The 15392-nt window shown below is 41.8% G+C and overlaps 1 protein-coding gene across 1 annotated transcript in view; it reads left to right on the top strand.

The window, feature by feature from the left end:
• Window positions 1-15392, top strand: part of abca2 (ATP-binding cassette, sub-family A (ABC1), member 2) — a 104293-nt gene that overhangs the window by 13569 nt on the left and 75332 nt on the right. The window contains exons 2-6 of the mRNA XM_086313186.1: window positions 2483-2576; window positions 8209-8320; window positions 8781-8944; window positions 9707-9828; window positions 11307-11420. Coding sequence (XP_086169312.1) covers window positions 2483-2576; window positions 8209-8320; window positions 8781-8944; window positions 9707-9828; window positions 11307-11420 — 606 coding nt within the window. The remainder of the gene's footprint in view (window positions 1-2482; window positions 2577-8208; window positions 8321-8780; window positions 8945-9706; window positions 9829-11306; window positions 11421-15392) is intronic.

Raw genomic sequence — 15392 nt, 5'->3', positions numbered from 1 at the left:
CACCATCTTGCTGGAAAAACTCAGGGAACGTGCCAGCTTCAGTGTACAAAGAGGGAAACACATCATCATGTAGCAATTTCAAATATCCAGTGGCCTTGAGGTTTCCATTGATGAAGAATGGACCCACTATCGTTGTTCCCCATATACCACACCAAACCATCACTTTTGTTGTTCCAACAGTCTTGGAGGGATCCATCCAATGTGGGTTCGTGTCAGACCAATAGCGGTGGTTTTGTTTGTTAACTTCACCATTCACATAAAAGTTTGCCTCACTGAACAGAATCTTCTGTGTGAACTGAGGGTCCTGTTCCAGTTTTTGTTTTGCCCATTCTGCAAATTCTGTGCGCTGATCTGGGTCATCCTCGCTGAGATGCTGCAGTAGCTGGAGTTTGTAAGGGTGCCATTTGTGAGTAGCTAATATCCGCCGAAGGGATGGTTGACTAATGCCACTCTCCAGTGACATGCGGCGAGTGCTACGCTGTGGGCTCTTGCTGAATGAAGCTAGGACAGCCACTGATGTTTCTTCATTAGTCACAGTTTTCTTGCGTCCACATTTTGGCAAATCCAACACTGAACCAGTTTCACGAAACTTAGCAAGCAGTTTGCTGACTGTAGCATGGGAGATGGGTGGTCTCGTAGGGTGTCTTGCATTGAAATCTGCTGCAATGACCCAGTTACTGCGTTCACCAGATATCAACACAATTTCGATCCGCTCCTCACGTGTTAACCTCTTCGACATGTCAATGGCTGTGAACAAAGAGAAACTTGTAAATAACTCGTGAAAGAATAAAGTTACGTTGAAACCAAGCACACCATTGTTTTTCTTGTGACATTACCAATAAGTCTGATGTGTCACATGACCCTCTTCCTATTGAAAAAACAAAAGTTGTATCCAAGATGGCCGACTTCTAAATGGCCACCATGGTCACCGCCCATCTTGAGGAGTTTGCCCCCTCACATATACTAATGTGCCACAAACAGGACTTTAATATCACCAACCATTCCCATGTTATTACGGTGTATCCATATAAATGGCCCACACTGTACTATACTTGTTAGAACCAACAGTCACTTGTGAGGACACACAACCTGGTCCTCACAAATAAGATTTGAAGGCATTTTTAAAGCTCAAAATGTGGTTTCAGTGTCAGGGTTACAATTAGGTTATGGTTAGGTTTAGGGTAAGGGGTAGCCATTCATATTTAATGGTTAAGGTTGGGTTAAGGGGCAAGGGAAAGCATTATGTCAATGAAGGTCCTCACTAAGATAGCTGAACGGGGTTTCCTGTGTTTGTGTGTGTGTGTAGACTCAGACACTCTGAGAAAAAAACCTGTTGTTTTGTTCCCCAAGAAATGAAAAGTAATACAGTTTTAAAATCACATTAAAATCTCCTTATTTCTAGCATTTTTTTTTCAAGTGTACCAAAGTTGAGATGTATGAGAGTGCTGCCAGATTAAATGGATCATCTATAACAGAACTTGATATGTGAGAAGAGACATTTTTGTTTATTGTAACCTGTGTCAGTGGACTCTTGTCTCTGTCTAAAGAGCCTCTTTGTCTGCACTAACCTTCACAAACAGAACGCACACGCAGCAGCTGGGTGTGTATCTGTGGGCATCCAAGACAGAAGCACAAAGACATCATGGTTCCAGTAGTTCTGTGTGGACAGTGTTATGAAAGAGGAGGCTGTCAGATTCAAGATGATTCATGATTCCTGGAAAGAATCGAGGCCTTCATTTGGCTTTGTTAGCACACACCTTTGTTTTAGATTTCATTAAATGAAATGCACTGCAGCTGCAAGGGGTCCATGTCCAGGTTAAATTCAGGAGTGTTGAAAGAGAAGATGACAAGAAGTTGCCCTAGATGCCAAAGAGCTTGATGAAATTGCCTTGAAAATTTCTGGAGTAATTTCTGAGAATTATTCTGGTGGTCAGAATGCACCCTGATCATCTCACATTTGTAAAGAAATGTGAGGTGATAAGCACGCAATCTACTGTGAACCTTTGTTTTAAACTATGGTACTTTTGTCAGCATCTTTTCATCTCATCTCCTCCTCTGATTGTGAGGCACATATCTTGCAATGGACTGTACAGCAGACGTGGCCTATCAGCCTGTCTCTGATGGTGTCTTTAATCTGTAACGTGCCCACAGAGCAAACTAAACTGCACTGCACAGCCTGCTTTAGAGTAACGGCCACATAAAAAGGGTTTGGCATTGCAATGAAGAGGAGCTGTGCAGGCTGGACATCTTTCTCACTCCCTCACCGATGTAAAAGATTGATATCTTAAAGTAAGCAAACTCTGTAAAGTCTATTGTGAAACATGATCTATGAACTGTGTGATGGGAACTGACAAGGAGAGTGTAATGGTAAAGACCCATGACTCAAGATCACTGACCTGAAACTGGACTAGGTTTAGCCCAGATTTCATTGAAATGGAGTGAAAAAATAATCCTGTAAATTATCTTTCTTGTTCCGATTCAGTGGGTGCTGGCTTTTGAGATTTTCATCCCGCTCGTCCTTTTCTTCATCCTCCTGGGTCTGAGGCAGAAGAAGCCAGCAATTCCTGTCAAGGAAGGTAAGCAGAGTGTTTGAGAACCTAAAGACAGCAGTGGGAAAATTGTATTACCAGTAGACATGGGGGGTGGAAGCAATACATTTGACTGAAGTTGCTAATACCCAGGATTAAACGTCTACTGTATCTATCCTCAGAATCAACAACATTTCAGCACTCGTACTGCATCCTGCTGTTTACAGCAGTGATTGCAGCACAGGTATTCTTAGTGTCTCCATGATTTAGGTTAATCTAGTTTGTCGAAGCTACATAAACATTTCATATTCAAGTTCAGCATGTTTAGAGAATATTTTTATATATATTATCAATTATAATAATCAAAAAATGTTAACCTAAAGATACATAAAAATGACTAGACCAGCATAATAACTGTGTGAACAAAAAGTGCAGGTGTCTACCAGACAAAGCAAATCTCTGAAGCGTCCTGTCGGTTATTTCATTGGTTAATCGAGTAATTGGATAAGAAATGTTTTTGTTTTATTAATGAACATAAAATAAATATTTAAAAAAGAAAAAAACAGCTATTTCAAAATGAACTGCTTATTGGTTTCCAAATTAGAAACTGGTCATAAAGGACTGATTTTACAATTCACTCCGTATATATATATATATACATATATATTAGGGATGCAACGATACCAATTTTTTCAAACCGATACTTGGATCTGAGTACTTGCCGATACAGAGTACAAAAACCGATACTTCTACCACACACACAGACAAATGCAATGAATTGGAAGAGAGGTTTTATTTTATTCTCTGCCGATAATAAATAATATCTTAATAAAAAAGACCACAAAAAAATTTCAAGTGAAAAATAAGCACTTCTGTTAAATTATTGCAGAGTCTCCACATTGTAATTTAACAAAATATCACTGAACTATTGGCACTGTCTCGAGCTTTCGGAATAATAAATAAACACTTCTGTTTGGAATAAAATAAATACAAATTAGGTTTGAGAATAAAATAAACTTTTAAATTATTGCAGAGTGTCCATATTGTAAACAAACAAACAAAATAACGAAAGTATTTGGCATTGACGAACGAACTCCCCATCTGCCCGTGGATCATCAGTCCACTGTGCCGTTAAATCAAGGACTGACATCGCGCACACACTGCTTGTCTTTACCTCTTTAGAGAGTTTTGGCACCATTATCTCCCTGATGTGTGGGCAGCTGGGAATTTCATATCGCAGCTCGAGTGTGCTGAGAAGAATCCTATGTTTTCCACGGCCGGCATTGGCTGGTCATCCAGAGCGATAAAATGAGTCAGAGCCTCTGTTGTTTTAACTGCCCGTGGATTTTCTCTTGACATTTTTCATCGCTTTTCCAAAACCTGAGTTAAAGTTGGCTGTTCCGGTCCACACTGCTGACATTTTGTTTAGCCTAGCTACAGCAGCCTCCAGTTTCTCTTTTTTTATCTGGAGCTGCCAGTCTGACTCATCTAACCCTGTGCCTGTTTAGCGCGGGATGTCCCCCTAGTGGCCAATCTAAAAAACTACAACAGAAATGACATGCCACCCTCTGATTAATGAAATAAGTTAGTATCGGTTCATGGTATCGGTTAACTGTTACGAGTATGAGTACACACACATTTTACAGTATCGGCCCCGATACCAGTATCGGTGCATCCCTAATATATATTATACATATTTTTTTATGTGGGCGAAACTTGTTTTTACACGATGATGACTGAACACGGTCGTGCATGAAACACAGCACTGAGGATTTTGTATAATTGAGTTACTCTAATTACTCGATGAATCATTGCAGCCTTAGAATAAAGTATGCCAGTGCGGTGAATGCAGAGGGTTGCCAGTGAAGTGGCCAATACTGACTAGAATAAATGTGTTTCTATTTATGGCTTAAGTTTACCATAAAGGGGGTGGAGTTATGTGCACTGCCTTAATACTCCTCATTTTTGGTCAGTACTATTACCAGGAGGAACTTAAGTAAACTTGATATCATTATTCAGCTCCTGCCTCGTGGTGAGGCAGCAGCTGCTGCTCCTCACTGCCTTCAAAGGTAAAACATGCAACATCAAACTGCTTTTACTAAATAAAAAACGTTGGAAAGGAAGCTGCAGACCAGCCGACAGTAATACCTGCAGCATCATACCAGCAGCTAATTTAGTCTTATATGGACCCTTTATACTGTCCTCCCACTCGATCCACCAAAAGTATGAGATCAACTTTTGCAACATTTCCTGTTTTTGTGTTCGTAGTTCATCTGCTAGTGATGTGTCTGCTCAGCTGTTAGCTGGTTTTTCATGTGTAACTGTTCCCTGTAGCCATCAGAGCACCCAGTTTATTTGATTTCTTTGTCTTTTATTCTTTTATTTTACATTTCTTTCTTTCTTTTTTCTGTCTTCCTTTCTTTCTTCTGCATGATGCATGTTCTCAACATTTTGGATGGACCAGTGTGTAAGTGTCATTGTGCATTTGTTTTATGCTAACAGATTATATAACATACACTCTGTATATTGGAAGGCCGAGCTCTTCCCGGGACCCGGATTGATTCTTTGGCTGTTGGAGATTTCTTTCACTTTGATTTAGATTGCTGTCAGATTTGTTTGAGTGATCATCTTAAACTGTCCCTTCTGTTATCTCTTAAGGTTGATTTTTGATACAAAGTCAAGAAACGAATTCATGGTTTAACTATAAATGGAGCATTTTAAATGCACCACAGAGAAAAAGACTGAACAGGCAGCCAAGTTTGATGCATCTTAAATGTAGTGATGTATAATCATGTCTCATAAAGGAAACAAATGATCAGGTGTACACACACACTGGTGTATATAGTTGTGGTTGCAGTTGGGCACACTACTCACAAAACCAAAGGATGTAGATTGAAAAAGCCAGTTTCATATTCCCTCTGAATCTGTACATTGGACACATTTACAGGCTACTCAAGACATTAGATGGTAAACAGTATTGTTGCCCAGTCAGGAGTCATCTTACTTTTTATCTCATGAGCTCCTGAATTATCTGGGTTGTAATTCAGTGCGTGCACTCAGGTAAAAAAGCTCCTCTGGCTCCTGTGAGTGTGCTCCGCTCAGGTCACCTCAGAACCAGCACTGTGATGCACACTGCTGGTTGGCGGACACAGAGAAGCACATCTGTATTGTTATCCAATGGAATTACGAGAAGTAATCTAATCCACGACAGCGCTAACAAATATTTCTGTAATTACTGTTGAATCTTTTCACCATGTTCAGTGTTTCTGACCAGGCTATGAAAACTTAATGAGCTGCTGTTTAGTGCATGCTAATTCTGTTTCCTACACCATGCTGTGCACCTAACACTCCCTCAGTAAATCTACCAGCCTGTGACCTGATCAGAGAGGACAGATGTCAGTGAGCTGAAGAATGAACTGAACTACTCTGTAGGGCACATTTTACTTATATTTTCACACTTCCATTATAGAAATGCACGATGGCATTATTCACTGTGGACTCGTCACTGAATAAATGATTCTATATATACTTGGTGACCTGTGACATGTAAAGACAATCTTTGCTGTTGCCTGGATCTCGTATTGACCCTGTGATCTCCACACAACCTGTGGACTGGCAGTTAAATGCAGTCATGAGTTTAAGGGGGACTCCATAGTTTCTCCACCTTTTGTTTCATTGATTTTTCATTTGAAAAGTGAACATCTGTAAAAGTCAGCTTTTTGTGTAGTTAAAATGTTCCCACTGCGTCAAAGGGACATCTTTTATGTCATTTTGGACATACGATTTTAGTGACGAGGTTGTTTTGTAGCTCCAGGTGACGTCGTTTTTTATACATCTATTACACTTCTAGTGTTGATGTCAGTAGGACCTCTGTGGACGGGCTTTTTATAGTCCAAATCTGGTGGCTGTGGACATTGTTTCAATGTCAAACTTAGACTTAAATTAGATGGAGTTTTTATAAAGCTTCCACCTGTATAGGCTCTGTAGTCCCATGTTTCCACAGGTAGAGGGCACTGTCCTGAAACAGTAAGCAAATGTACTGTTTATGAGAAACCTGCAGTCAGCTGAGCCTGAAGAAGTCACCTGGATGATGATGAAACATTTCTCCCTCTGAAGACGTCCAGATGAACAGAATCAACCTTTTCGGATGGATTTCAATGTTTTTAATATTTCACATTTTTTAAATAAATGGTCGTTTTAACCTAATTACAAACAAATAAGTTGAATAATTAAAATAAATAAACCAGTTAAGGAAAAACTGGAAAACTTAAAATAACAAACAAAACAAAAACCCCACATGTTGTGAATAATTTGAGTAACACAGAATAAATCGTGTTTGTTTATCTATCTTACGTCCGATGTTTAGTGGGTCAGGTTAATAAAACTATTCTGGAAAAACTATTTTTAGCCAAAACAATCATAATATGATGATGATAGTTTTTACTATAATCAGTCCGGTAGTTTATTTTAATGCTGCAGAGTGTATTTGGGCACACACAAGGAAAAGGATAAAGGGGTGGAGCAAGACATTGAACGATGCTTGTTCTTGGTCAGACTCAGTTTGTTACAAATGAAACCATATTTCACTGTGGGTTTGTCTTCAACCCACCATGATATTCTGTGAAGTGACTTAGTTTACATTTTTCTTTTTGACTTTTTGTGGCTATAAAGCATAGTGTTTCAGGGGATTTCCCTAAACGTAAACTTTTAAATACAATACAAATGAAACATTCAGCTTTAGACCTGCAGTGACACCAGGGTAAAACAACGAAGGCTAGAAGCTGGCAATAGACACCTTTCTTTATGAGGGCAGCAGGTGTAAGAGTATGCAATCCAGAGACTACGACAGCCGAAGGCAACCGTTAAAGAGAGAAGTTCAATTCAATATAATTCACTGTTATTTATATAGCACCAAATTGCAATAACAGTCACCTCAAGGTGCTTTATATTTCCAGGTAAAGACCTTCCGATAATAGAGAGAAACCCCAACAACCAGAAGAATCCCCACCCCTATGAGCTAGCACATTTTGGGGAAGGAAAAAAGAGGAAAAACTCCCTTTTAACAGGAAGAAACCTCAGACAGAACCAGGCTCAGGGAGGGGCGGCCGACCGCGACCGGTTGGGGTGAGAACAGGATAAAAGACATGCAGAGTGGTTATAAACATGTGGTAAGAAAGAGAAAGTGTAAGAATGGCATAGCTGGACAATACAGATATGAGAGTGAGCAGGAGGACAGTGGGAAGTGTTTCTGTGGGTAGGATGAATCCACACCCACAGGCAAGCTTCAGGAGCAGAGTAACCATGGAAACCTGGAGCAATTAGCAGGAACCAAATTTTCTTTTATCACCGGCTGTGAGATGGTCCAGCTAGCATTTATGGACAGAAGTGGGAAAATATCACAGACCATGACAACATGATGAAAGGCTTCATATTCAGCATTGACATGTGGGAGCCTCTTTGGCCATTAACTGCTGTGCTGCCTGACAGCTTTCCTCCTTTCTGACTCTAACACAATCTCTCCTTCTCCTTTTTCATACTCATTGTCCTGTTTGGTGTCTGATTTCCTTTACCAACCCTTCATATTTACTTCCTCTGTTTCCCTCGTCCCTCTCACTCTGTCTGTGGCTGTGTCTTTTTCTCCTTCTGTGGCACCTGTCCCATTTCTCCCCCTCATGTCCAGCCTTTTACAGCGCTGCGCCACTCACCTCGGCTGGCATCATTCCCATCATGCAGTCGCTCTGCCCAGATGGACAGAGAGATGAATTTGGTTTCCTGCAATATAAGAACTCCACGTGAGTAGGGCTCTTCCGCAGTCTGTTGTTCATTTGTGTTTTGGCTGACTTGTGAGAAATACGTTCACTGCTTCTCGAGCGCACTCTAAGGTCAGTTCTTCTACATATGATGGTTCCAGTGCAAAGGCCTCTGACCCCCCCAAGCCCCTCACGTTTCCCAGCACTGAAACTAGGCCTTGCTGCAGCTGAAGAGGCTTGAATTGAACGCTCACTTTTGTGATCAATGTTGCTAGAATGTTACAACATTATAAATTTTTATTTATGTTAATAGTTATTTTAGATTTGAAAGATCAAAAACGTAGCATATTTTCTGCTGAGGCAACATGTACAACACTGTTTTTATGTGCAGGCACTAAAAAGTCAACATATTACAGAACCCGTCATTAGCTGCAGCCTGTAGAGAGACTGTGTTCTTCTTCTTTTGAGGTGTGAGAATGTTTCATGTCTGAATCTGTTTCAGTGTGACCCAGCTGCTGGAGCGGATAAGTGAAGTGGTTGAACAGAATCAGCTCTTCACATCTGATAGACCTGGTTTAGGTCAAGAGCTGGAGACCCTGCAGCAGCACCTGGAGAGCCTCAGCTCCACCCCATTACCACATGACCACAACTTTAACAACAGCCAAGGTGTGACTTTAGAGCTGTTGTTGTCATTGTGCGGATTCTTGTACAGCGAAATTGGATAGCTGGACCGCAAAGGTGCAAAGTAAAGAAAACAATATACAACAAGGAATATATGTATACATATATGTGAGTAAACTATATAGAAACATTGAAACAGACACATTGTGGGGCTGTACACAAGCAGTTATATGATATAAATAAATAAGGGTGGAGGGGCTATGGTCATTTAGGGTGGGGATGGTAATTCCACTGAGACCAAAAATATAAATAAAAGGAAAGACTGAGATATTGATCATGGGATGGCAGCAACATAGTTGATCAATAGCAGCGTCACAGTGACTTCCAGCTGTACTAAATCCAGTTTGACTGTTGCTTTGTGGAAGTCTGTGCTTCACCATTTTGGAACAGTTCTTGTGTTTTGAATTTCAAGGACAAAGTGTTAGCGAGTCGGTGCAAGATCCTGCATTGGGACAAGCCGCAGTGTGTTTTCTTCTTCCAGTGATGACCCTCAAAATGAAGATGAACTCAGTTTAGCTCCACAGTGAAATTTCAAACCAACATACGCACAGTTGGAAATCTAATCTTATGTAGCAGGAGAGCCATGAGCAGAATGATGGCGCTCGAGAAGAAGAAACTCGTTTCCTCTGAGTGCAGTAGTAGAACGTCTCGATCATACATCATACATATATACATGTTACTTTCAAAACTCTTGTTTTACTGAATGACATGAAAGCGTTGACATGATTTCATGTGTTTTGGGTGCAGGCTTCACTCTGGCCAGCGTGTTGAAGAATGAATCCGTTTTCCAACAGTTCCTGATCAAGAACCTTTCCTTGTCTGACTCCATAGCCAACCTTCTGCTCAACACTCCAGTGAGCCTCGCAGAGGTGATTTACCATTACTAACAGAAAGTCTTCACTCTGTTTGGTTTATTCAATTCATCTCAGCTCAGGAAAATTGCTGTTATTTTATAATATGTCACGCGACTCTTTTGGGTTTGTTTTTTCCGAGGTGCTATGGTCATTTTTCCCATCCCATTACAAAATCAATTTAAAAAGCAGCCAACGTGCAAAGGACAAAACCTTCATAATGCCCAGAAGGCAGTTACAAAATAATTACAGTAGGTAAAAGTCTGGGAAGGTAAACATGAATCTTCAAGACTTTTTGAAGTTTAAAGAAATGAAAAGGATAAATCCAAATATAAAGTTGTAAACTAAATGATAGGTGATGCTCAAAATTCATCAAAAAGTTTTTGTGATGCTTTTGAATAATCATACAATATAATCCTGAATTAAGTGAAGGGTTGGATGGCATTGGTGCAGTAAACGCATGAACAGCTGTTGCTTAATGTTTGTTGTAATCATTGTGTTCTGCTTTGATGAGAAACTGCAGTTTCTGTATCCACCAGATAACTCATCCATATCACCTGAAACACCTTCTCAGTTATTTCAACTACTATTCAGACAGTATGTTGTGCTGGTGTGTTCATGAGTACATTGTTGCATTGTTAGCTTTAGTACTTTAAAGAACTCTGTTAGTGTCCTGAGAGGGAGTCAGAGGATGGACAGCTTCCTTCAGTCAGGCATTAGCATGTGGCTACAGAGGGGAACTGGATTCCAGTAATACACTGGTCTCTAATTCTTGAGAAGGATCTGCACTGCAGGGAATCCAGTTAGCTCACACAATACTCCTGCAAATGTGTGTGCAATTAATAAGCTAGTTTAGAGCAAATGTCTTTAAGCCAACCCAGCTTCAAGTGCTGGATTGAAGCTGGAAAGAGCAAAGAAATATCCCGAGATCAAACGTCCATTACAAAGTTGTTCAGTAAAGATGGATCGCTGGTCGTGTCCACGATCTGTGCAAATTACACCTGTGAAGACTTGGCTGTGAAGCCCCTCCTCTCAGTCCCTCCCAAACATGCCAGAGGAGTTCCACGGAGCATAAAAAGAAACTGTTTTGCACAAAAGTAAAAATAAATAAATGTATAAATGTATTTTAAAAACAACATTTTTGTATTATTAACGTTTGCTTTTTAAGTTTTATCTTATCCTTCTATACCAGTTTGTTTTCCAATGCCAAAATCAAGTCACACAATTCTGGCCATCAGTTTGTTTCCTGACGTTCAAGCACACAAAGGCTCTGCAGCACGAGAGTGATTGGAAACACACCAACAACTCCACGGCTGAGTGGTTAAAAAACAAAAGGTTTTTGAGTGGCTTAGTCAAAGTCCGTACTTAAATTTGGCTTGACGTTTAACGGGCCTTTCATACTCAAAAACCCTCCGGTGTGGCTGAATAGAAAGCACTAGAACAGTGATCCAGAAACTCCGCAGTGACTCGCTGACAGTTTTGTGTGTGATCTGTAGGTTTACAGCCTTATCGTCGGTACACATTTCGGAGATGGCGGAGGAGCCCACAGCTGGATTCAACAGGCCAAGGGCACCACACAAAAACCTAGAGACAGAGTCCTTCAGTTAGAAGTAAGTGCTTCAAGACTTCAAGGCTCATGTGGGCAACGACAGTGAGACCTGGAGGGGTGTAACTGGGAGGAATGGTCTGCCTTATCTGCACCCAAGCGGTGTTGTATTATCTGACTTCTGTGCAAACAGTTTGTCCATAACGAACACCATCTTCCATCATTACGGTGTCCATGCGTGCACATGGCCCCAGGACATCCTAGGCTGCAGCTCAATGATCAATTTTGTAATCGCATCATCAGGTCTGAGGCCGTATGTTCTGGAGCAGTCATTCTCAAACTGTGGTACGCATACCACTGGTGGTACGTGAGCTCCCTCTAGTGGTATGAGAGACGTTTCCCCCAAAAAATTAAGATGAAATAAAATACCATGTTCTGATTTTCGAAAAATTTAGTCGTACAGCTCTGCTATCACTTCCAACATGAATTAAGACTAAACAGCAGTGGCTGTTTAGTCAGTAGGGTTACTGAGGTTGGGCTAGCTGGGCTAGCTGCTTCACTGAGTGAATGGGTTAAATGCAGAGAATAATTTCCCTACAGGGGATTAATAAAGTGTACAAAAAAATGTGTTACATGGTGGTTAGCTACAGAGCTGCTGCCCCAGCATGTAACAGCATAGAGGATGGCAAAGATGGTCACAAAGATGATGTTTTAAACACTTCAGCTGCCTCAGAAAATAGACACGACTCCGGCCCGTCCTGTAAAGTGCAGTGGTGTTCTAAACCCCGTCCAGTTTATTATCTATGTGCACTCCAATGTATTTATAGTCCTCCACAATCTCCACATCAACTCCCTGGATTGTAACAGGGTTCAAGGTTTCCTGGTCTTCCTAAAGTCCACAGTCAATTCTTTAGTCTTTCTACTCGCACCACGTGACAAAGGAGTCAACCACAGCCCGGGACTCCATCTTATCAACCTCAGTGATGCATCCAGCCATCCCAGAGTCATCAGAAAACTTCTAAAGATGGCAGGTCTCTGTGCAGTCTCCAGAAGTTCTCTGAAGGATGCTTGACAGACCTGGCGCAACTGAACGTATAGTGACGGTGCTCTGGAAACACCAAGCAGAGGCCTCGGTCCACAAGATCTTCAACTTGCACCTCCGGAACAGCAACAACAGCGTTCTGAGAGAGACAGGGGACACTGAGTCCGAATGGACCATATTCAGCACCTCCATTGCTGAGGCTGCTGCACTGAGCTGCAGCTGCAAGGTATCTGGTGCCTGTCATTATGGTAACTCCCGAGCTAGATGGTAGACACTGGAGGTGAAAGGAGCCACCAGGCTGAAGAAAGAGTCCTATCGGGCTTGGTTAACCTGTGGGGCTGGAGGCAGCCAGGAGGTACCGGCAGGCCAAGTGGAACGTGGCTCTGGCAGTGGCTGAAGAAAAAGCTCGGGGGTGGGAGGAGTTTGACGAGACTTTCAGACTGCCTCAAGGCAATTTTGGCAAATTGTCAGGTATCTCAGGAGGGGGAAGCAGTGCTTTATCAACACTGTGTTTGGTGCTTTTAACATATTGTCACACTGTGGAAGGAAAACTTTGAGGACCTCCCTAATCCCTCTGGCACGTCCTTCATAGAGGAAGCAGACTGCGGCAGTTAAACAACAACTTGGAGGCAGAGCCCCTGGGGTCGATGAGGTGTATCCTGAGTTCCTGAAGGCTCTGGGTGTTGAAGGGCTGTGCGGGTTGACACGCCTCTACAATATTACTTGGTAATCCAGAGGCAGTACCTCTAGATTGGCAAACCAGGGTGGTGGTTCCTATCATTAAACAGGGAGACTGGAGGGTGTTCTCCCACTATAGCACCTCAGCCTCCCAGGGTTCTTGAAAGGATAATCCATCAGTTTGTCAAACTTCAGATACAGGAGGAACAATGCGGTTTTCGTCCGGTCGTGGAACACCGGACCAGCTCTTTACCCTCGCGGGGATATTTGAGGGTGCATGGGGGTCTATCCAACCAGACGACGTATTTTGTGGACTTGGAGAAGGTATCAGACTGTACAAACGAAAAAGTAGTCAGTCTGACCTGTGTCCTGGAGAAAACTCCGACCTAGATGAATTCCCTAGCATGAGTAGTGGTCACATGTAAGCAAAAAAGTGTATTTGAATTGGCTCGGGACAAACCAATTGCTACCATCTCATATCACTTCTCCAGCTTATGATTCTTCTGTTCCCCCAAATTTATCAGCTGTATTAGCATCTACCCCAGTCCCCCACCAACCAAGGCGGACACACAGACACCCTAAAACAGCAGCTGCAGCTCTCCAGGCCCCAGGAAGCCGCCACAGACAGTCCCAGAGACCACCTTCATCCACCGGCAAGGCGACAGGGAGACAGAACCTTAGCCGACCACGTGTACTAATGGAATTGCTCAGTGGTCCAGATAAACATCATCCAGTTGGTATTTTGAGGAGGCAGATATTCTCTGCAAACTTATGTGATCTAGGAGGAGATTTTTGTACTTCTTCAGAATAGTTTTCTATTCTGAGAGAGAGACCGGTGCATGATCACTGATAGTTCCAGGATAAATCTGAGTGCCTATAATAGCCTCATCATGGAGCTGCTAACTAAAAAGTAGTAAAGTAAAAGTGTGAGTGGTGTACTGGATGACCCTGAGAGAGGTCAAGGTCAAATTTATTTGTATAGCACATTTCCAGACAAACAATGCTGCACAAAGTGCTTAATAATATAAAATGCCATTAAAAGAGACAATGTAAAACAATAATAACAATATCATACAATGATAGGACAATAAAAATAATTAAAACAATAACTAAGAATATTAAAATAAGACCAGAATGCTTGGGTCATAGTGTGTTAAAAGCCAGGGCATACAAATGTGTCTTTACTAGTGATTTAAATTTGGTCAAGTGTTTGTGCAGATCTAATATTTATGGGGAGACTATTCCAAAGTCTGGGACCTGCCACAGAGAAGGCTCCATCACCACGAGATTGAGACTAGTCCGTGGCATGGAACGCATTAATCTTGAGCTAGACATGATGGTTTTTCCTGGAGCATAAACAGAGAGGAGCTCAGACACGTAAAAACAAACAAGTGAAAGTTTAAATTGGATCCTGTAGGAGACAGGAAGCCAGTGTAGAGAAGCTAAAACTGGAGTTATATGCTCTCTCCGTTTGGTACCAGTTAGCAGGCGAGCAGCTGGATCTGAAGACGATGGATGGAGGCCTGGTCTAGACCAAAATACAATGAATTGCAATAGTCCAACCTGCAAGTAAGGAAAATGTGAATAACACATTGAAAGACGTTAGCCGGGAGGTCTGGCTTTACCTTGGCCAGCTGTCTTAACTGAAAGAAGCAGGACTGAACTGCTGCAGTCACCTGCTTATTCAATTTAAAAGAACCATCAAGGTAGACGCCGAGGTTTTTTACATGTGTTTTACAGTAGGAGGAAAAGGGGCCCAGAGAGCTATCAAAAATGACAACTTCAGTTTTATTTTCATTTAGCTTTAGAAATTTAATGAAATGAAATGCTGTACCGTGAGAAGATGGAGCCCAATGGCAACAAATAGAGGGCGAACAGGGCAGGGCCCAAAATAGAGCCTTGAGGTACACCGTATTTAAGAGGGGCTATTTTGGATTTATGGGGGCCCATATTGACATAAAAAGACCTTCCTGACAAGTGGAACCGAAACCACTTTAGGGCAGATCCCTTTAAATCTCTTAAAGCATGATGGGACACAGCCTGTAGCAAGGGACGTATTAATTAATCTCAGGATAAAAGGCCCGACAGTATTAAAAGTGCTTTTAAGCAAGCTTGGGGGGAGACAGTCAGAGGGGCAGTGTGATGATCTTAGGTTACTAACTACCGCAGTCAAGTCATTAAGGGAGACGGGATCAAAGACAGCTGAGCACGCAGGAGAAAGACTCGGATCTGAGGCAGCAGACGACGAGACAACAGCCCTGATGGATAGAACCTTGTTGTTAAAAAATGCTAAAAAATCATCACAAATACTTGGTG

This window comes from Aulonocara sp. 'chitande type north' Nkhata Bay, linkage group LG12 (genome assembly GCF_057382095.1).
Source record: "Aulonocara sp. 'chitande type north' Nkhata Bay isolate Kocher_YH1m ecotype deep benthic linkage group LG12, A_spYH_male_GT1.1, whole genome shotgun sequence".
Classification (NCBI taxonomy): Eukaryota; Metazoa; Chordata; class Actinopteri; order Cichliformes; family Cichlidae; genus Aulonocara; species Aulonocara sp. 'chitande type north' Nkhata Bay.
This window is presented reverse-complemented; position numbering and strand designations above follow the sequence as displayed.